Genomic DNA, 23,140 nt, shown 5'->3' on the forward strand with positions numbered 1-23,140 from the left:
AAGAGGCCAGACAGGAAGTCCACACTTTATGGATCCATTTATATAAATAATGTTGACACTGTAAACTATGGTAACAAAGCAGACTAGTGGTTGCCTGGAGGAACATAGTCTAGAAAGGGCTACAAGTAAGAATTACAAGGAGGAGGGCACCTGGATGGCTCAGTTGGTTGATAAGCTACCTTTGGCTTAGGCCATCATGATCCCAGAGTCTTGGGATTGAGCCCCACATAGGGCTTCCTGCTCAGTGGGGAGTCTGTTTCTCCCTCTGCCTCTCACCCTGCTCGTGCTCACTCTCAATAAATAATAAATTTTTAAAAAATCTTTAAAAAAATTGCAAGGGGGCACAAGGAAACTTCAGAGTATATGTTGTTCATTTTCTTGCTTGTGATGGCTCCATGTATGCATACATGTTATCTGTTGTATTCAACTACCTCTTCTCAGAAAACATTTTGTTTTAGATAATATTGAATTTAGGAGAAGTAAAATTACAATAAAATGATACTCCCTAATTATCACTGATAGGGTCTTTGACAGCATAATTAAAGATCTCAGTATGAAATCACCCTGGATTAGGGTAGGATCTAAATCCAATCATTGGTACTTATAAGAGGAGAGGACAGAGACACAAAAGGAAAAAGCCCACATGAAAACCAAAGCCAAGGTTGGAGTTCTGCAACCACAAGCCAGGGGCCAGCGGCCACCAGAAGTTGGAAGAAGTGAGGAAAGAATTCTTCCTGTCACCACGGAGCATGACCCTGCTAACACCTTGGTTTCAGACTTGTGGCCTCAAGAACAGTGAGAAAATAAATTTCTGTTTTTAGCCACCAAGTTTGTGGTGATCTGGTGCAGCAGCCATAGCAAATGAATACAATTTTTTTTTTTTTCTGAGAATCTAATACATTAAATATTTGAAAAATCAAGAGTAAAACTGTATGCTGTGAAAAGTCTCGTTCCCATCCCTCTCTCCTATTGCCTAGTTCTCTTCCCATCTCAAGCACATGCATAACCTCAGGATTTCTTGAATATTTTTACACAGATTTGTAATGTATATCAACAACAACAACATCAACAAAAAGATATGTGTTTCTGTACACACTCACTTTCTTTAAAAATAAATCAGGAGGGACACCTGGGTGGCACCATTAGTTAGCCATCTGCCTTTGGCTTGGGTCATGATCCCAGGGTCCTGGAATAGAATCTAGCATCTGGCTCCTTGTTCACGGGGGAACCTGCTTCCTCTGTCTGCTACTCCCCCTGCTTGTGCATGCGGTCTTTCTGTGTTAAGTAAAATCTTTTAAACATAAAATAAATAAAAATAATAAATCAGGAAAAAATGTTTTGCATATTTTTTCACTTCGTGAGACCCTGATTTGTTTCCCCAGTTAGGCCACAGTTCCTTAAGAACATGCATATACTGTTCCCCCAATAAGAAAATGTGGACTGTGCACCCAGGAGCATTCAGTAAAGGGTAACTAGGTAACCTTGAGCACCTGGTCCTCACTAGTACTCTCCATTTCCTTACCTCCCGCTGCCCATTCTGTTCCTCTGAGCCTACACTCACTGATGTCCCCAGTGGTCTCCATAGCAACAATTTAGTGGACTCTTGTAAGTCCTTATGTTGCTGGACCCCTTAGCAGCAACTGACACTGATTCTTGTAACATTCCTTTCTCAGGGCTTTGGTAATGTCACACTGTCCTGCTTTTCCTCCCTTCTCCTTGGCTATTCCTTCTCTACCCTCAGGGTTCTACTCTAAATCCTCTTTTCAATCTCTTCCTTTTCCCCTAGATGATTTTATTCACTCCTGTGAATAATGCCCCATTCTACAGCAAAACCAAGCCCCTTAATCCAGACCATTTATATAGAAAGATAAATAGATAGATAAATAGATAACCTCCACTCGTTATTTGTCTTACATATCATGGGTATACCCCCAAACCTTGCCCCTTCCTCCAGTATTCCCTATCTCACTGAATACTATTCCTGCCACAGTAGCTGCCTAGGGCAGAAACCCAGATATCATCCCTAACATTTCTGTGTCCTTCACTGTCCACTCTCACCAAGTTCTGTTGAGTCTCCCCACTTCCTGATCATCTCTCAAAATGGTCTCCTCTCCACTGCAAGTCATTACTCTAGCCCAAACACCACCATCTCTCCCAAGATTCCTTCCACAGCATCAGCTCTTTTGCAGCTAGAGTGATCTTTATAAAATGCAAATCTGAGCATCTCTTCGTTAAACATTTTATATAACTCCCCAACTGTCTTTAAAAACAACTTCCTTAATCTAATTTCAAGGTGCAAAATCTACTATTTTCCTACTCCTTCAGCTTCATCAAACCCCTTTCTCCACTTCACTGAACTTTCAGTTCCCCCAACTCATGCTGCCTTTTCAGGGTCAGAACGCAGACACTTAGTAACAAGGTGTCTGGATTTGGACTCCAGCAAGGGCAACTCACTAGCTGACCTTGGAGTCCCTTCTTTTCTTAACCTTCCTGTGCATCAGTGCCCTCGTGTAAAAAGGGATCATAACAACACCTATGTCAAAGGTGGTTGTATTAAATTCGTTAATATATGCAAAGTAGTTCAAAAAGAATGCCTACCTTACAATAAGCTCTCTATAAATATTGTATTTTTACACAAGCGCTAGTGTTGGGGAATGCAATAGGTCTTTTGCTTAATCAGGCTTTCAGTGGGGGAGGAGGAGAAAGATATTAAATAATTTAACGCAGATACAAGCAGAAAGTACAAAGTGGAAAACATAAAAGAACATAGAACCCAAGTGTTCCTCACCCAGACCCCTTAATAGCCTAAAAATCCATAGCAATGGGTGGGAAGCAGAGAAATTCCTCCAGATCATAGGTGGCGCTGCAACACCCCCAGCCGGCCCGATAGAGGGATATGGGAGGACGCGCTACAAAGGTCACGTGCGCTTGCATTTACCGCCCCGGCGTTCACTTGCTCTTCTTTCCACGTGATTCATATCCTCGGGGATGATTGGTCTGTGCGAGGCACGTGGGTGGGGGCGGCTCGAGGCGGGGCGGGGCGGGGTGGGAGGAGGGGTGGGGCTGAGGGGCGGGGCTGGAGGGGGGTGGTTCGGCGCGGGGGCCGTTGGCTCCAGACAAATAAACATGGAGTCCATCTTCCACGAGAAAGTGAGTGTCCGCGTTCGGTGGGGAGCTGTCTGCGGTGCGGGGGCTGCGGTGGGGCGCGGTACCTCCTCCTCTCGGAGCGCCGGCGGGGGCCCCCGTCGCCCCCGTCCCAGTCTCGCCGGGCAGAGGAGCTTCATAGGGCGGGGAGCTTCACCGACGCCCCCACCGCACCCTGTGCCCCAGAGGCGGCTGCAGGTGGAGTCCCGGGCCGGGAGCGCCGGGGAGCTGGGAGGGAATGAAGCAGGGCCGGGGGCGCCATGGGGCACGGGAGGGGGCTGGCACCGAATGGGTTAGCTTCTGCTCTTCCCCTCCACTTTCCGTGGGATTCGTTCTCCAGTCCCTTCTCCTTCACTCGCCTAGGTTTCTAGCTGTTCACCTCTTCGACAAGTCCCTCGACCCTTGCCAGCTCCACCCCACTCCTCCAGTCCCGCTCCTGGCGGAATTAACTTTTCCTTCTCTGGGCTCCTCAATTCTATGTTGGAACCTCCCATACACTTAGATCTCTGGGGTTGTGTTCTTGTTCGCCTGCACTGGGTCCAGGAGCCTCCCGAGGGCGGGGTCCTTGGCTTGTCCCCTGTAGGGGCTGACACTTAGGGAAGTGAGGTAGGAAATCCTCCGCGCCCCTAAATAGGGAAGTCGTCACAAGAGTTTTTGTTACGGGATGTTTAGGTTTCGTTTCTTTTGGTAGTTGCATCTTTCCGGATGGAAAGAGAGCAGGAGGCCAGCTCTCTTATTATGTATTAGGAGTGGACGGGAATAATTGTGTTTTGGTCCGCCTCGTGTTCGTGTTTTACTCTTGGATGACCACGCACTTGAAGATGCTCTTTGTGGCATGTGGAGGAACTCGTCTTTTCTCACACACAGTAAACAAGCTATTTGGGTGTGAGTGAAACCTTCTTCAGGACAACTTTGGCACATGATATGTTGTTTCATAATAGTTATCATGTTTGGAAAGGGTTGCTAGTGAGGTTATTATGTAGTGAGAGCAAAGGAGTTTTGTTTTGTTAAATACTTGTACACTTTCATTGATCCATTTAAAAAGTCACACAATTCAGAGCCATCAAAGATGAAAGGGGCACAGAATAAATCTAAACGAGTAGTTAAGTAGAATGCTTTTCTTTGTAGAAAACATTTTAGCACATTTTAACACTGGAGTAGACCAGTTTTTATGTGTGGGTAAGGGCTCAATGGTATAGTTATCACTAATCTTTTGACTCAATTGACATGATTTATGAGTCTTGCACAAGAGAAATTTAGTTGCATAAGGAGATTGGGTGATGAGAACCCTACATATACATATTTTTATTATTAATTTTCAGAAGTTTAGTGTAGGACCAGATGTTTCAAATGGAAGACTTTAAACATTTCCACACCACCTCTTGAGATTCATATAATATGTTTTTACAAATATTGATTGGTGGGTATGAGGCGCTATTCGGATAGATTTCAGTGAAGGTAACAACTGAACCACCAGATCAGAAGCAGCTGGGTGCCAGCCTCATAAAGATGTCCTTTCCTGAAAGAACTCACTATCCAGGGATGCCTGGGTGGCTCAGTCTTGAGCCTCTGCCTTTGGCTAGAGTCGTGATCCTCGGGTCCTGGGATCCAGTCCTGCATCAGGCTCCTTATTCAGTCGGCATCCTGCTTCTCATTCTGCCTGCCACTCCTCCTGCTTGTGCAATCCCTCTTTGACAAATAAATAAATTAAATTTAAAAAAAAAAGTCACAGTAAGCATCTGTGTAGGCTTAAAGATACTTAAAATGATACCTTGGTCATCAACTTATATACAAATATACTTAATAGGTGAGGCTGGTAAGGTTTGGGGGGCATATTTCAAGAATGGGAAGCACTTGTAACCATAGGGCCCATTGTTAATCTTGTACTCAGCCCATTCTGGGAATGTTTTAGCTTAATATGCCATTTTCTAGCACACTCCCTTCCCCTATGCCACACACACTTAACCTTTGCTAGACTCAGAGAACCAGCTTTGACTCTAATGAAGCTATGTATGTAGAGATACCTGCCTACAACAGGCCTTGCAGCTGCCTTCTGTGGGATATTGGTTTCCCCATTTTCAGAGTTACCATTTTGAGTGTCCTTTTTAAAGATAGAATCTAAGCTTAACAGTTGCTTGGTGATCTGTCACCGGTGCCTAAGACCATGCCTGGCACATAGTAATTGCTCAATAAATATTTGACCGAATTGAGAATTTCTTGAGCTTCTAAGATGTGTGTGGTGCTATTTATCTAAAGCAAATAATTTTTTTTTTAGATATGTCAGGCTTTCTAGGCCATCTATGGTATCTCACATATCCTTGTTTGATGTGTGTATGGGTATCTTACCCAACTATCTAAGATCATAAAACCCGGGGCACCTGGGTAGCTCGGTCAGTTGTGTAGCTGGCTCTTGGTCTTAGTTCAGGTTATGATCTCAGGGGTTATGTGGTCCAGGCCTGCGTGGGGCTCCGTATTGAGCACAGAGTCGGCTTCAGATTCTTTCTCCCTCTCCCCTATCGTCCTCCCTCCTTAGATGTACTCTCCCTCTCTCTAAAATAAATAAAAACATCTTTAAAATTTTTTTAAAAATAAAGTCATAAAAACCATTCTTAGCTACTGGAGCAGGTTGTATTTATCTATAGGCTAGGGTTTGCCAACCCCTAGCTTAGATCCTAATACTAAATGGCCACTAACTGCTGGGTGTTTTGGTTCTGGTGTCTGCTGTCATGTTTGTTACTACTTCTGTTGCTGCCTGCTCTTGGTACAGTCACTGTGCCATCTCAATTGGTACTTTTAATGTAATGAAAACTGAGAATGATAATCAAACTTTTGGGGATTGTATTTGAAAATACTTAAAAGATGCTGAGCTTTGACTATAATATTCATTTTGCCCTTCGGTGATTGTTGGTTCATAATTGTATTTAGGATAGTTTAGGTTTGGGAATAACCAAATTCCAAATGAGTGATTTGAGGAAGTAATAATATCATAGACATGAAACTTCTGCCTGAGTTTGAATCCCAACTCTGCCATTACGATCTTGGGCAAGTTATTTGTTATATCTCTCTGCTCCAGTTTCCTCCTCTGTGGTGCGAGGATAGTAAAGTGTCCACCTCGGCTATAAGCACTTGGAAGGCTTCCTAACCAGCAGTATAGACATACTGGCTGTTGTTGTTACTCAGATGCATGTGTTTGCTGACCCTCATAATGGGAGTGAAACCTTATCATCCCTGAGATGGGATGAAGATCTGTTAGGTTGATGGCGTGACTCTTTAGGTTAGGCCATTTCTGAGCACACACTCTTAGGTTTATGCCTGGTTTCTATTGTAATCTGTTATAAACAGTAGTATCTCTGGGAATTTGAACTAGTGGCAGGTTGGTCCTGAAGACTTTGGGGACAGTAAGGGAGTGATGTGGTTCCAGTTACTATTTATGGTTTTGGATTTTTTTTTTTTGAAGATTGTATTTATTTATTTGACAGACAGAGATCACAAGTAGGCAGAGAGGCAAACAGAGAGAGAGGGGGAAGCAGGTTTCCTGCTGAGCAGAAAGCCCAATGTGGGGCTCGATCCTAGGACCCTGGGATCATGACCTGAGCCAAAGGCAGAGGCTTTAACCCACTGAGCCACCCAGGCATCTCACTATTTATGGTTTTATAAAACACCTTGATAGGGACATCTAGGGGGCTCAGTGGGTTAAGCATCTGCCTTCAACTCAGGTCATGATCTCAGGATCCTGGGATTGAGCCCTGCATTGTTCTCCCTGTTCAGTGGGGAGTCTTCTTTTCACTCTTGCTCTCCCTGTGCTTTCTCTCTCTCTCAAATAAATAAAATCTTTTTTTTTTTTTTTGAGGTTTTATTTATTTACTTGGCAGACAGAGATCACAAGTAGGCAGAGAGACAGGCAGAAATTGAGGGAGGAAGCAGGCTCCCTGCTGAGCAGAGAGCCCGATGAAGGCAGAGGCTTAACCCACTGAGCCACCCAGGCGCCCCATCAAATAAATAAATAAAATCTTAAAAATAAAATAAAATATCTTAGTTTGTTCATTCTCTAATCCCAGCACAATAAGTCTGGGCCTGAAATCATGGAATTTCAGTACTACTGAATTTTGACTATGGCACAGATAAACTTCTATCTAACTTTGGTTGAAGTTCCATGAGCAAGAGGTGGGTGGGAATAAGTTGGGCGCAGGGATGGGTAATCTTAGGTGGGGCCATTGTGCAATTTTTTTTTTTTTTTGGTTCATACAGAATTTGATTCATCTTGTGACTTTAAAAAATGATTTTAAATTTGGACAGAACAGTTCTTTTCTTCCATTAAATCATATTAGAAGTACAGAACTTGATGTTTCCTACAGCAGTAGTTTTACTGAGACAAGGTTTGATATTAAATGCTTACTTTTTTTTATTTCAAGGCTTTTTTATAGAGACTTTCTTTAGTTTTTTTTTTTTTTTTAAGATTTTATTTATTTATTTGACAGAGAGAGATCACAAGTAGGCAGAGAGGCGGAGAAGCACGCTCTCTGCAGAGCAGAGAGCCCAAAGTGGGGCTCGATCCCAGGACCCTGGGATCATGACCTGAGCTGAAGGCAGAGGCTTTAACCCACTGAGCCACCCAGGTGCCCCTCTTTAGTTTTTTTATAGAGAGAATTTTTAAACTAATAGTTGGATTCACAATTTCAATGTATGTATTCAATGTGATGACTGTAGTTTGAGAGTACCAAGCTGAGGCATGTAGCCTGTCAGATGGACAGAAAATTTGCATTAGAACTGTTCCCAGCAAATCCAGTGTCTGGTAACTGTAGTAGGGAGCTCTTGATATGTGAAAATAGCTGTATCTTAGCAGAGGTCTTTTTGTTGTTACTTGAATTTTTTTAAGTGTAACAAAACCAGGTTAGGGACACATGACCTGAGCTGAAGTTAAAAGTCGGATGCTGGGGCGCCTGGGTGGCTCAGTGGGTTAAGCCTCTGCCTTCAGCTCAGGTTATGGTCTCAGGGTCCTGGGATTGAGCCCCACATTGGGCTCTCTGCTCCACGGAGAGCCTGTTTCCTCCTCTCTCTCTCTGCCTGACTCTCTGCCTACTTGTGATCTCTATCTGTCAAATAAATAAATAAAGTCTTTAAAAAAAAAAAAGTCAGATGCTTAACCAACTGAGCTACCCAGGTGCCCCTTGAATCTGTCTTCTTTAACATTAATTGATCCATACTGTTGCAGGTGGCTGTAGCTAATTCATTGTCATTGTCATATAGTATTCCCTTTTGAATATAACACAATTAACCTCTTCTACTCTGATGGCATCTGGGTGGTTTGGATTGAGAACGTTACGAATAGTGGCTCTTTTATAGATGTCTTCTGATAAATGTATGTTTACATTTCTAATGTTGGCATTATGCACGTAGTTGTGGAATTGCTAGATCATAGGGTTGGTAGATGTTAAGCTTTAGTAGATACTCCAAATAGTTTTCCCGAGTGGGTGTGCAATTTAATGTTCATCAGCAGTATACAGTAGTTTTAATGTTTCTAATCTCCAACATTTTAGGCTTTTTGGAGAATCTATAGTAGTAACGCTGTGGTTTTACTATGTCATTCCCTGATGGTTAATGAAGTGGAACATCTTTTTGTGTTTTTTAGCCATTTGGCTATCTTCTTGTGAATACTTCTTTGTCTTGCCCATCTTTCAGTACAGTAGAATATTATTAGTAGGAGGTCTGTGTATCTCTTCAATTCACATTTTATTTTTCAGAAGGAGTTGCTTTTTGGCAATAGGAATACAGTAGGAGGGAAACAAGGTCAAGATAAGTTCTCTCTCACTATGTAGCTGTGACTTGAGGGAAAGATTTTGTCTTCACCTTCAGGTGAAGTACCTATTCTGTACTAGAATTTGAAGATGAGTTTATCTCAGTCCCCTATCTCACACTCAGATGGTCTCAATGCTTCCATCCTGTTCCGTTGTATACATATACCCTGTATCATTTTCAGAAACTGAATCTTGTTCCTAGAAAATTCATTAGGAAAAATATGTATCTTGCAAGATGTTGCTCTCTGGGGTGACCATCTCTTGAGTAACGTAGCTCAGAACAAATTGCACAAGGTAAGACAGGCTGGGGAAGACTTTACTGGGGAAAAAGAACAAATTGCACAAGGTAAGACAGGCTGGGGAAGACTTTACTTGGGAAAAAGAAAGCAAGGTTAGCAGGAAAAGAAAAATGTCATCTTCTTCCATCATCCCGCAGAGGGATCTGTGTTCACAGGAAGGGATCTCACCCACCAGGCTGTCTCCCTTCTTACAAGGCAAGCATGGGAGAGTGGCCTTGTTGTGGGGAGCAGGGTGATAGGCAGACTGCTCAGTGCCAGGCAGCTTGGATTTAGTTTTGGGGAGCCAATGGTTTGAGAGCCAGCCACCCAGCACCTGAAGACCCTGGGCCCGCGGGAAGTTGTACTCACTCCACTCCGCACCATAGGAAGGTGGTGATCTTGAAGATCCTGTGTTTTCGTGGATGCAGCTCTCCTTGCTGGCTTGTCTGGAAATGAGCTCCAGGGGTGGTTTTTGGAAGTTTTGCCCATTGTACTGTACTATATACACATTTTGTGCAGAGTTCCCCAAAGAGAACCTTGGCTCTCTTAGCTTCAGTCTTCATTAACATCAAATGGGATCTTTCTTACATATATCAGTTCTTGAAATTCTTTTGTTCACTGATTTCAAATTCCTTGAATATGTATTTTTTTAAAGATTTTATTTATTTATTTGACAGAGACACAGCGAGAGAGGGAATACAAGCAGGGGGAGTGGGAGAGTGGGAGCTTCCAGCTAAACAGGGAGTTAGATGCTGAATCATGACCTGAGCCAAAGGCAGACGCTTAATGACTGAACCACCCAGGTACCCCTCCTTGAATAAGCATTTAGATTGGGTAGAATGTCTTGATAAAAGAATACAAATGTTCTAGCGATTAAAATTCCCTTTCAGCATTTTTAATTTGCGTTGGAGCCTCCGAAGATGTATGTATTTTAGGTACTGAAAATGAGAGGTGCTAATGTTTTTTATAGAGTAGTTTCTAGTAAAGTATGAAATTTGACATATCTGATAGAGAGTGATATTTGTTTAATATAAATCATTCTTAAGGGGCACCTGGGTGGCTCAGTGGGTTAAGCCTCTGCATTCTGCTCAGGTCATGATCTCCTGGGATCGATCCCCCCCACATAGGGCTCTCTGCTCAGCAGGGAGCCTGCTCTCCCCTCTCTCTCTGTCTGCCTGCCTCTCTGTCTGCTTATGATCTGTATCAAATAAATTAAAAAAAAATCATTCTCAAGTTTTTGTTCATATAGCTAAATAATTATAGTTTTATTAGTGGTAAAATAATGAAGGAAGTGTTAGCAAGTGAAAACTCCTGCATTTATGTTAATCATACTTATCTAAAGCCAAACGGTTCTGTTTGGCTGCATTAAGTTAATGATTAAATTCCTCTTTAGAGGAAGCTACTGTACAAATCTGTTAAACCAGTCACATTTGAATTTTTTCTTTTGGAAATATTAGCAAGAAGGCTCACTTTGTGCTCAGCATTGCTTGAATAATCTATTGCAAGGAGAATATTTTAGCCCTGTGGAATTATCGTCAATTGCACACCAGCTGGATGAGGAAGAGAGGATGAGAATGGCAGAAGGAGGTGTTACTAGTGAAGACTATCGCACATTTTTACAGGTACTGATTTTAAACCCACTAAATCACGTTTTTGTTTTTTAGTTTTTGTTTTTTAATGTGGGTACTGTTTAGAAAAGGATGCGCCATTCTTCCTATGGGGCTCTGACTTGTTAATTATAATTGTGCTCTTGACTGTGTACATGGGAATGCACAAGATGTTATTTTAAATATGCACACTAATGACAGTTTTTATCCTTCTCTCCCCACCCTCAACCTCCGCCTCAACTACCTATCCAAATTAAACAGCAGCCTTCTGGAAATATGGATGACAGCGGTTTTTTCTCTATTCAAGTAAGTAGTCAAAGCATGCTCTAAGGGTTGTTTATGTCCCAGGCACTGTTCAAGCTAAGAATAGGGTTGATGTGAATATCTTTTCACAGCCTTTCATGGTCAGTGTAATGATATGACCTACAGAAATTCCTCCAGTAGATGGTGTCTAAGAGTGTATGATTATTAAAAAAATAAAAATGAGGGGCACCTGGGTGGCTCAGTGGGTTAAGCCTCTGCCTTCATTCAGCTCAGGTCATGATCTCAGGGTCCTGGGATCAAGCCCGGGTTGGGCTCTCTGCTCAGCATTCTGCACCACCCCCATTCTTGTGATCTCTATCTGTCAAATAAATAAATAAAATATTTTAAAAAAATAAATAAATAAAAAGTAAAAATGAGCTATAGAGCACAAGAAAAAAAACTGGGAAAAAGTGTAAGATTATACTCTAGATTTTTATAGAGATAAACATGAAAATTAGGATTGTAGACGCTTCATTTTATTTTATTTTATTTTATTATTTTTTATTTTTTTAAGTAGGCTCCATCCCCAACCTGGATTTAAGTGTGAGGCTTGAACTCACAACCCTGAGATCAAGACCTGAATTGAAATCAACAGTCAGATGCTTAACTGACTAAGCTAGCCAAGCACCCCAGAACATTCGTTTTTAGAGTAGGGCTTTTTGAAAGGAGACTATTTAATTTACATCTGGATGCTGATAACCATAATTCCAATAAGTTGCAGTATTTCATGCTTCCTACTTGTGTAAATTTGAGAAAACGCAACACCTCACTGCCTTCCATTTAAATCCACCTACCAGGATTGGATTCCTTTATTATGGTCTATGGCTTCTGCTGGTTTTCTTTTTTGCAACTAAGGTCTCCCCTTGAATTCTGTGGGTGATTGTACATGTACTGGTGAGATCTTTTATCTTCTCTTTGGGTCTTTCATTCTGTTTCTGACCCCTGAGAGGTTGAGAGGTGTGTCCAGAGTTCTTCCAGAAGCTCTCATGAAGAGTCTGTTTATACACATATCTCTGTCGCACTCCCCTGTGCTGTCCTGCGGACTCCTTATGCAGCAGCCTGTCTGCCCAGGGCTCCATGGTGGCCTGCAGCCCTCCGCGGCTGCTGCAGAACTGGAGGAGGCCGGGGCAGGCCCAGCACCTGCCGTTGCCTGTGTGTGCAGTGCTGTTCTTGGTGCCTGCTCACATGTGCCCACTGCACTGCATTCACTGTGTGTCGGGCAGGTATCTGCTTCACTTCCGGCTCTGTTGGCTGCCTTGGAGGGCAGAGGGTGAATTCTCAGAAAGCTTTTTGTTTTCTCAGTCTGAAGTAATCAGGTATGTTTTTGTGGGTTTTTTCCCCCTACAAATTACAAACCGATGATAACAGAAGCTTAAATTCTGAAAGCTTCCGTTGAAATTCCTAGAAAAAACTCTTTTTAATAGACAGAATTTTTATCACTACTGAAACCTCTAGATAGTGAGTTGATATAACTTTTCTAAAGCAGGACCCGTAGCAGCCAAATTATGGCATGTGTATATTGGACTAGTTTTAAGAATAGTACCCACTGGATAGAATGTACATCTGGATTTTTGAGGCACTTCTATCTAGGAATTGTGTGCTTCTCTGGATGTTCCAGAAACCTAGTGTAAATAGCACTCCTTTAATGCTGTGTTTGTTCTTCTATGGATTTAGTGATGCAGCTACACACACACCCCTTTAAAAAACCATAACCTTCTGGGGAAAATTATATATAAAATACAGTTGTTTATACCCTAACATGCTATACTACTTAAATAATTGATGGTTTAGCTTATGGAAAGTTGCTATTTTTTTTTTTTTAACAGGTTATAAGCAATGCGTTGAAAGTTTGGGGTTTAGAACTAATTCTCTTCAACAGTCCGGAGTATCAGAGGCTCAGGATCGATCCCATGTAAGACTTTATTTTGCTTTTCCTAAATTTGATTTTTAAAGTTAAAATTTCTTAAAGAAGAAATGTTTATTCTGAATACTTTTGTTTTGATGATCCCTGTTTCATTCCCTCGGTTTCCCATTACATTTTTGGGGGATGTCGTGAACATCTGCCCACTGAGCCTTCCCCACACCTCAGTGTCGGAGCTGATCTTTAAATGCTGTGCGAGGCCAATGTGTGTGCCTAGCACCACTAATCTGCAGAGAGATTTATACTGTTTTGTAATTTCTTAAAAACCAGTGATCCCTAACTGTGAGCATAATCCTAATGTTTTTTATAATACTTGCCAGTAGATAAAGTAAATGAATATGAACTCTACTATTTCAACTTGTGTATGTATCTTTTTCTTTTTCTAGAAATGAAAGATCATTTATATGCAATTACAAAGAACACTGGTTTACAGTTAGAAAATTAGGGAAACAGGTAATGTTTCTCCCCTTCCCTCTCTTTTTTCTCATTTTCTCATTTTGCACTCCATTTGTAACTATAATGTAAAGGATTGGTACCTTAAAGGTGAAGAAAGTTACCATATATGTGTATATGGTACGGTTTCAATCTTGATAGATTTGCTATTTCTTTTTTTTTTAATTGAGATTTTATTTATTTGACAGAAAGAGACAGTGAGAAAGGGAATATAAGCAGGGGGAGTGGAAGAGGGAGAAGCAGGCTTCCTGCTGAACAGAGAACCTGATGCGGGGCTCAATCCCAGGACCCTGGGATCATGACTTGAGCTGAAGGCAGACGCTTAAGAACTGAGCCACTCAGGCGCCCCGAGATTTCCTATTTTAAAAGACAGTATCAATTTCCTTGGGGCACTTGGGTGGCTCAGTCATTAAGCATCTGCCTTCAGCTCAGGTCATGATCCCAGGGTTCTGGGATCGAGCCCCGCAGCAGGCTCCCTGTTCTGTGAGAAGCCTGCTTCTCCCTCTCCCACTCACCCTGATTGTGTTCCCTTTCGCGCTGTGTCTCTTTCTCTGTTAAATAAATAAATACAATCTTAAAAAAAAAAAAAAGACAGTATCAGTTTCCCTTATGGATTTATTTATAACAACCATGCAGAGTTGGCTCTTGAACAGCATGAGTTTGAACTACATGGGTCCACTTACACATGGATTTTTTTTTTACAGTACAATACTGTAAATGTATTCTCTGTATGGTTTTCATAGTAACATTTTCTTTTCTCTAGCTTTATTGTAGAAATAAGTATATAAGGGGCACTTGGTTGATTGTAGAGCATGCAACTCTTAGTTTCAGAGTTGCGAGTTCAAGGCCCATGTTGTGCATGGAGTCTACTTAAAAAAAAAAAAGGTACATACATAATACATTATACAAAATATGTGTTAATTGTTCATGTTAGCAGTAAGGCATCTAGTCACCAGTAGGCTATTAATAGTTGAGTTTTTTTTTTTTTTTTAAAGATTTTATTTATTTATTTATTTGACACAGAGAGATCACAAGTAGGCAGAGAGACAAGCAGAGAGAGAGAGAGGAAGAAGCAGGCTCCCTGCTGAGCAGAGAGCCCGATGCGGGACTCGATCCCAGGACCCTGAGATCATGACCTGAGCCGAAGGCAGCGGCTTAACCCACTGAGCAACCCAGGCGCCCCAATAGTTGAGTTTTTTTTTTTTTTTTAAAGATTTTATTTATTTATTTGACAGAGAGAAATTACAAGTAAGCAGAGAGGCAGGCAGAGAGAGGAGGAAGCAGGCTCCCTGCCGAGCAGAGAGCCCGATGCGGGACTCGATCCCAGGACCCTGAGATCATGACCCAAGCCGAAGGCAGCGGCCCAACCCACTGAGCCACCCAGGCGCCCAATAGTTGAGTTTTTTGAGGAGTCAAAAGTTACATGTGGATTTTCAACTGTGGAAGTTGACCCCTAGCCAGGGTCAACTGCACAATTTAACTATATCATAAGAAAAAGTTTCTATTTAATACAGATGTGGTTATTTTTAGTGGGTTTTTATGTGATAAAGATGTTAATCCAGTTAATGGTGACTTTTATAGATTTGTGTTTGGTGTATAATAGTGTCATGAAGCCTAAAACAATGTCCAGCGTGAGTAAAATTTTTTCAGTTATGTTAGCTTTAGCATATCAGGATTATTCACATGCCAAAATGCCATGTAATACATATATCTACATGAAGTCATTTCTGGTTTTGGGTGGGGGGCAGTTTCAAAAAAGAATATCAAGAAATGTACTTAAAATCAAGAAATGTACTTAAGATATCATTTTTGTAAACAATAATCAAAGATCTTTATATACATGATACCACTTTCGAAACAATTATTTAAAGTCCTTTTTTTTAGAATTTAGAATTTTCAAAAGAGGGTTATTGTAAATGATCAAATATAAAAAGAAATGAGCTATTGGTATGTTCAATAACAGGGATGGATCTAAAAATAATTAAGCTAAATGAAAGAAGCCAGACAAAATACTGCGTAGTGGATGGTTCTATTACATAAAGGTCTAGAAGATTCAAGGCAACCTATAGAGACAGAAAACAGATTGACCAGTGGTTGCCTGGGGATGAGGAAGGCAAGGAGCAGTGAGAGATTAGGATTATATGGGGCACCAGAAACTCAGTTGTGGTGATGGTTTCTTAGGTGTATAGATATGTTCGACTTCAAATTGGACATTTTAAATGTGTGTGATTTCTTGCATGTCAGTTACATCCCTATAAAACTTAAAAAAAAAAAAAAAAAAAGTGATACAGGGCAGGGGCACCTGGGTGGCTCAGTGGGTTAAACCTCTGCCTTCGGCTCAGGTCATGGTCTTAGGGTCCTGGAATCAAACCCCACATCGGGCTCTCTGCTCGGTGGGGAGCCTGCTTCCTTCTCTCTCTCTGCCTGCTGCTCTGCCTACTTGTGATCTCTCTCTCTCTTTGTCTGTCAAATAAATAAATAAAATCTTTAAAAAAAAAAATAACAGAACAAAAAGGAAAATGAAATCAAGAACGAGTGCATTGAATTAAATCAATGAGATCATTCAAAAGCAGGAACTGTACTGTTACCTTGTAAGTCAGCTACCTAGAGGCTGCTTCATGTGACATGGTTATCCCTAAAGATCCCTCTTAAGTTACAAAGAGCAGGGAAGGCAGTGTGGCGCATTAGGGGTGAACTGAATGGGAATCAACTCTAGGGAAAGACAATGGAGGACACTGCCAAGATTATTTAACCTTTGGCTTTTATTTATCTATTTGTCAGAGAAAGAGTGCAAGAGAGCACATAAGCAGGGGGAGAAGCAGGCTCCCCACTGAGCAAGGAACCCAATGTGGGGCTCAGTCGAAGACCCTGGGATCATGACCTGAGCTGAAGGCAGACGCTTAACTGACTGAGCCACACAGCCATCCCCCAAATTTTAGTTCTTTGAATGTTTAGGGTGCCTGGGTGGCTCAGTCAGTTAACTGTCCAAGTCTTGATTTTGGTTCAGATCTGATCTCATGATTCGTGAAATCCAGCCCGCTGAGCAAGGAGCATGCTTGAGCATTCTCTCACCCTCTGCCCCTCCCCACACACTCTCACTTACTCTCTCTCTTTCTTTCTCAAATAAATAAAACTTTCAAAAAAATTAGTAAATAAAACTGAGTTTTCACATTTTAAATTACTTTATCTTTGACAAATACAAGAAATACTATCATTTTGATTTATCTTTGGCTCTAATTTCTATTTTTGTTTATAGTTATAGTTCTCATTACATAGTCTTTTGTATGAGGTTCTTGTATTACGAGAAAGATGACTGGAAAAGTTTCTTTTATTTTCCTGTGTGTGTTTTTTATTCAGGTGTAGTTAACATGCAGCGTTGCATTAGTCTCAGTGTGCAGTATAGTGAATCAGCGACTCTATGTTACCCCGTGCTGCTCACGGTCAGTGTATTTCATCACCTTCACCCGTTTCACCCATCCCTTCAGTTTGTTCTTTGTAGTTAAGAGTCTGTTTTTGGGGTGCCTGGGTGGCTTGGTGGGTTAAAGCCTCTGCCTTCAGCCCAGGTCATGGTCTCAGGGTCCCGGGATCAAGCCCCACATTGGGCTCTCGGCTCAGCTGGAAGTCTGCTTCCTCCCCTCTCTTTCTGCCTGCTGCTCTGCCTTCTTGTGATCTCTCTCTGTCAATTAAATAAATAAAATCTTTTAAAAAAAAAAGTCTGTTTTTGATTTGTCTCTTTTCTTTGTTCCTTTATTCTATTTCTTAAAATTCCACATATGAGTGAAATCATATATTATTTGTCTTTCACTGACTGATTTCACTTTTTTTTTTTTTTTTTTTTTTTTTTTGACAGAGATCACAAGTAGGCAGAGAGGCAGGCAGAGAGAGGGGAGGAAACAGGCTCCGCGCTGAGCAGAGAGCCTGTGCGGGGCTCGATCCCAGGACCCTGAGATCATGACCTGAGCTGAAGGCAGAGGCTTTAACCCACTGAGCCACCCAGGCACCCCCCCTTTTTTTTTTTTCTGATTTCACTTATTATTATACTCTCTAGATCCATCCATGTTGTGGCAAGTGGCAAGAGTTTTGTTTTGTTTTTGTTTTTTTCAGATTTATTTATTTAGAGAGAGAGAGAGAGCATAAGTTGTGGGGGAGAGCCAAAGGGAGAGGGAGAGAGAGTCTTAAGCAGATTCTGATCTAAGCACAGAGCTAGACTTAGGGCTTGATCTCTTGACCCCCAGATCATGACCTGAGCCAAAATCAACAGTCAGAGGCTTACCCATCTGAGCCCCCCAGGTGCCCCAAGATTTCTTTCTTATGGCTGAGTAAGCCATTCTTTTTTATGGCTGAGTAATATCCCAAGTGTGTGTGTGTGTGTGTGTGTGTGTGTGTGTGTGTATCTTCTGTCTTCAGCTATTCATGTGTCGGTGGACACTTGGGCTGCTTCCATAATTTGGCTCTTGTAAATAATGCTGCAGTAAACATAGAGGTGCATATATCTTTTCAAAGTGTTTGGTATTCTTTGGGTGAATATCTAGTAGTGGAATTACTGGATTGTAGGGTAGTTCTATTTTTAATTTTTTGAGGAACCTTGATACTGTTTTCCACAGTGGCTGCACCAGCTTGCATTCCCACCAGCAGAGCACAAGGGTTCCTCTTTCACCTCATCCTTGCCAACATTTGTTGTTTCTTGTGTGTTTGATTTTAGCCGTTCTGACAGCTGATTATCTCATGGTAGTTTTGATACGCATTTCTGTGATGATGAGTGATGTTGAGCATCTTTTCATGTGTCTGTTGGCCATTGGCATGTTGTCTTTGGCAAAATAAATGACTGGAAAAGCATTGTATCTGTCAAAATCAAGAAAACGTAATAGGTCATGATGCTGAGTCATTTTTGAAAGTTCTGGATCTTGTGGGTTAAATTAGGAGTCCTGTGAAGTTGTGACTAAATGATCTTAATTACATGTGTTAGGGTCTTAGTGATGTTTGTAAGATAATTGGCGATTATGAATTCTCTTCCTGGAATGTCTAGTTTTTTTTTTTTTTTTTAAAGATTTTATTTATTTATTTGACAGAGAGAAATCACAAGTAGATGGAGAGGCAGGCAGAGAGAGAGAGAGAGGGAAGCAGGCTCTCAGCAGAGAGCCCGATGTGGGACTCGATCCCAGGACTCTGAGATCATGACCTGAGCCGAAGGCAGCGGCTTAACCCACTGAGCCACCCAGGCGCCCCTGGAATGTCTAGTTTTCTCACAACTGAAATCTTTTTAAATTTTATTTATTTGAGAAAGAGGGAGAGCATGTGCAGAAGCAGGAAGAGGGGTGTGGGGAGAGAGAATCCTTGAGTAGAGTCTGCATTGAACCTGGAGCCGAACATGGGGCTCCATCTCATAGCCCTGAGATCATTACCTGAGCTGAGACGAGAGTCAGACACTTAACTGACTGAGCCAGGCACCCCTGAAATCTTTTGACCAAAATTATCAGCAGTGGGAAAATTTTGCATAGTTTATATTTCTTCAGTATAACGTGATAATGATTTTGTTGGGCCAATACTTTGAAAAAAGATGCAGTTATACCTATCAATAAAGATACTTTAAAGTACTGACTTAGTTTGGGAGTGGGAGATTTAGAATTTATGACTTAAAGCAAAATTCTATTTTTAAACATTTTAAAGGCATTTTAATATTGATAAATCTGCAGTGCTTATCTCAGTTCTTAAAAATCACATTACTACTTTTAAAAAATCTTGATTTAACAGTGTTTTCAGTATTTAGATAGTCTTACTATGTTTAGACGTGTTATATCCTTAACACATGGAACTTCCTTATTACTTATGATGTACATTAACTTAAATATTTACATTTTTTTTTTCCAGTGGTTCAACTTGAATTCTCTCTTGACGGGTCCAGAATTAATATCAGACACATACCTTGCACTTTTCTTGGCTCAATTACAACAGGAAGGTAAATAAAGACCTAAGTTTTTATAGTGCTATTTTTCGAAGTAGCTAAATAAAACTAGCTCTATTAGGTTTAAGTATAAAAAGAACTTTAGGGCAGTGAAATCATCTTGGTGAACCTTAATCTGTGATTTGGATGACACCATCCAGGCGGAATTCTCACGGATACTTTGCCCTCACCTGAGGATGCTGCTTCCTTAGCAGCCCCACTAAGTGTGGCTTTTTTTCCTTCCAGACCCCACAGACCCCCATGGTTAAGGGTCGGGGTGGGTAATCTTCCTGCTTCTCCTTGCCCCTCTTGGGCCACTGTCCTTTGCTGAAAACTCTAGCTCCATTAAAATACCTGACCCTAAAAAATTAATTAACTAATTAATTAATTAAAAAGCTAAAATAAAACACCTGATACCGAGTAAACTCTCCCTCCTGTTCTTTTGCATTTATGTGATCCCCCTTTTCCACAGAAGACTTTTAGAGTCTGACTCGCTGTTTTCTCTCAACTTGAACTCCCTTTTGTCATTCTTAAGTGAATTTCTACATCAAAATAGGAACCACATCAGCAACACCTTGACTGGGTTTTGAGCCTTGGTTTCCCATCCCCTGTTTTCAGCAAGGAGGGGGTTGTATGTGTGTGCGCCTGTGAGTGTCTGTGTGCATACGTGTGCGTAAGGTTGGAGGGGGTCAGCTGTTTCTACAGATGATTCATTTTACCCGTATTTCACATTATTACACACATTATCTGGCTGTATCCTTATAACAGCCCTCTGAGGAAGGTACCAGTATCATCAGTTTAACAGTGGCAAAAACTGAGATGTAGCGGATTACACTGATTCACCAAAGACCATGCTCAGTCTTGGAATTGGAAGAGCTAGGACCAAAACCCTGGCCATCTGATTCCAAATTCCTTGCTCTTACCCACTCCTTTACCTGCCTATTTGTTAGCATTAGTGAGTAGTCTCCTTGGTCACACGTTCTCTTGGTAGGGCCCTTTGCATACATTATTTCATTTATTCCTCAGTCGCTCTATGAGATGGCTATCCCATCTTACAGATGAAGAAAGTGGGGCTTAGAAACTTTCAGTAGTTTGTCCTAGATCACCCTGCCAGTAAGTGTAAGAACCATTATTTGAACCCAGGTCTTTACCACCGTCAGCTTGTATTCTTTCCACTCTACTGTGCTGCCTTTCCATCTGCTGTCATTTTAAACCTATTTTTAATCTCTTACTAGCTGTTTTAGTGTATTTTTGCCTTTTTTTAGGTTATTCTATATTTGTTGTTAAGGGTGATCTGCCAGATTGTGAAGCTGACCAACTTCTACAGATGATCAGGGTCCAACAGATGCAGAGACCAAAACTCATCGGAGAAGAATTAGCACAACTGAAAGAACAGAGGTAAAAGTAGGCCTGCGGTATGGAGTATACAATAGTATTTCATCACAAGAATTACACTTTCTTTCTTTTTCTTTAAAGATTTTGTTTTTTAAGTAATCTCTATATCCAGTATGAGGCTTGTACTCACAAGGCCGAGATCAAAAGCTGAATGCTCTAATGACTAAGTCAGCCAGGGGCCCCAAGAATTACATTTTCATGCTTACTTTGGGTGTGTGGTCCTTTTATTGTTGGTGATTTTTTTTCTTTTTAGACTTACTATATTTTTAGTGAAGTTTTTTGGTTCAAACTTGAATCGATTCTTTGAATTACTTAGTTAGCTTAGATCCAAATCAAAGCATGATCTTTTTATTTAAAAAAAAAAAATTTATTTATTTATTTGACAGAGAGAGAGAGAGAGATCACAAGCAGGCAGAAAGGCAGGCAGAGAGAGAGAGAAAGGGAAGTAGGCCCCCTGCCAAGCAGAGAGCCCGATTCAGGGCTCTATCCCAGGACCCTGAGACCATGACCCAAGCCGAAGGCAGAGGCCTAACACACTGAGCTACCCAGGTGCCCCAGCATGATCTTTAAATTATGAGATGCTCTGCCAGAAAACGTGTAATTCTTGACTTACATAGACTCTTTGGGGGCAACTGGCTGGCTCAGTCAGTGGATCATGTAACTCTCCATCTCAGCGTTGTGAGTTCAAACCCCACATTGGATGTAGAGATTACTTAAAAAAACCAAAGGTAAGTGCGAGCCCCATGTTGTATATAGAGATTATTTAAAATAAAATCTTAAAAAAATTATTTAAAAAAATTTTTCATTTATAAGTGTCTCTATTGTTCATCCAAAACAGAAGACTGATCTGCAGTTACTCTCTGTTTTTGTTCTTCAGAGTCCAGAAAACAGATCTGGAACGAGTCTTAGAAGCAAATGATGGGTCGGCCACGTTAGACGAAGATGAGGAAGATTTGCAGAGGGCTTTGGCACTAAGTCGCCAAGAAATTGACATGGAAGATGAAGAAGCAGATCTCCGCAGGGCTATTCAGCTCAGTATGCAAGGTCGCGATGTTTGGATGTGTACTTCATTTGTTGTTAAAGGGCTGATTCAGCTCATTCTTTGTTCCCCTTGGTAGTAAACGTACTGTTGGTAAAAGTTCTTTGAAAATTACTGCAAGAACAGTAACTATGTGCATACAGTCAGCTAGCTTTCTTTTAGCTTTCTTATAATATAAATAACTTTTTACAACCTATTATGTTTTTATGCTGGTTTTTCCATTTGGTTATAACAAATGGAAGCACAACAATAGCACAACAATAAATGGAGCTTATTTAGCACAACTAGCACAACAATAAATGGAGCTTAATCTCTTTGGGCAAAAAGCAGGGAGGCCCTTCCTAGACCAGCTATTCTGTAAATGTATGCTGTTGGATACAAAGGAAGGCCTGGGCAGAAATATTTAAAAAGTCTAATTTAGGGGCTGTGCAACTTAACAACTTAAGCCCACTTGGATGGGTCCACCTTGACAATGACATAAGGAGAATGAAGATGTATCCCCCAGGGAGTCCAGGCAGAGGGAATTGTCTGGGATATAGTTCAGAGAAGCTTCCTGAAAGGTGTGCGTGGTTTTTTTTGGCTGTTTTGTTTTCATCCAATTAATGTGAATTTGCCTTCTGCTTAATGAGATTACTCAATGGAATTTCTTAAATATCTAAACAAAATTGAAGTTATGTTACTATGAAGATTATCCTTTCTATCCTGAATTCTCCTGCCTCCTGGCACATCTTGGAGTGCTTCATATGTGTGCAATCCCATTTTTGATTAGTAGAGCCCTGCTCGATTAGCCCAGCAGTGAACAGACAGCAGCTTTTATAATTTTAGATATTTTGGGGACCTCCACTTTTCTTCCTGCTTTATTTCACCATCTTAGCAGGATCTCTGCTTGGTGCAGTTATTAAGTGAGAACAGGGACACACACTTCCTTGACTTGGTATACATAGCGTGTGAGTATTTTAGGTCAGAGGAATACATAGAATGGGTTTCCAGTCAACCACTTCAAGTTGTTTCTAGTTGCAAGGGCCCATTCGTTTCTGGTAAGTTAAAGAGGGCGCACACATGTGATGTTAATGACTCTTCCTTCCAGGTTGGCTGTTGGACTTACATCCTCACATCCGCTATGTCACAGACAGGTGTGGACATGGATTATATTTGAACTGCCTTATTCAGATTTGTCCTTGAAAGTTTCAGAGCCTTTCTTATATTTATAGAATAGTAGCACAATTTTTTTAAGAGGAAAACTTTTCAAAAACTTGCTCAAATA

General features: G+C 41.2%; 1 protein-coding gene across 4 annotated transcripts in view; it reads left to right on the plus strand.

Annotated features, from left to right (window-relative positions):
• The first annotated feature begins 3,051 nt into the window (after nucleotides 1-3,051).
• ATXN3 (ataxin 3) overlaps nucleotides 3,052-23,140 on the plus strand; it is a 36,177-nt gene continuing 16,088 nt past the window's right edge. For 2 of the 4 annotated variants that reach the window (XM_059182473.1, XM_059182474.1), the window contains exons 1-8: nucleotides 3,052-3,150; nucleotides 10,675-10,839; nucleotides 11,086-11,130; nucleotides 12,954-13,039; nucleotides 13,435-13,501; nucleotides 19,370-19,457; nucleotides 20,708-20,840; nucleotides 21,715-21,881. In XM_059182473.1, coding sequence (XP_059038456.1) covers nucleotides 3,127-3,150; nucleotides 10,675-10,839; nucleotides 11,086-11,130; nucleotides 12,954-13,039; nucleotides 13,435-13,501; nucleotides 19,370-19,457; nucleotides 20,708-20,840; nucleotides 21,715-21,881 — 775 coding nt within the window. In that variant the 5' untranslated portion in view covers nucleotides 3,052-3,126. Of the gene's footprint in view, nucleotides 3,151-3,859; nucleotides 4,028-10,674; nucleotides 10,840-11,081; nucleotides 11,131-12,953; nucleotides 13,040-13,434; nucleotides 13,502-19,369; nucleotides 19,458-20,707; nucleotides 20,841-21,714; nucleotides 21,882-23,140 lie in introns of those variants that run through there. The other 2 variants (XM_059182472.1, XM_059182475.1) reach the window with 2 other exon arrangements.

Source organism: Mustela lutreola, chromosome 7 (assembly GCF_030435805.1).
Source record: "Mustela lutreola isolate mMusLut2 chromosome 7, mMusLut2.pri, whole genome shotgun sequence".
NCBI lineage: Eukaryota > Metazoa > Chordata > Mammalia > Carnivora > Mustelidae > Mustela > Mustela lutreola.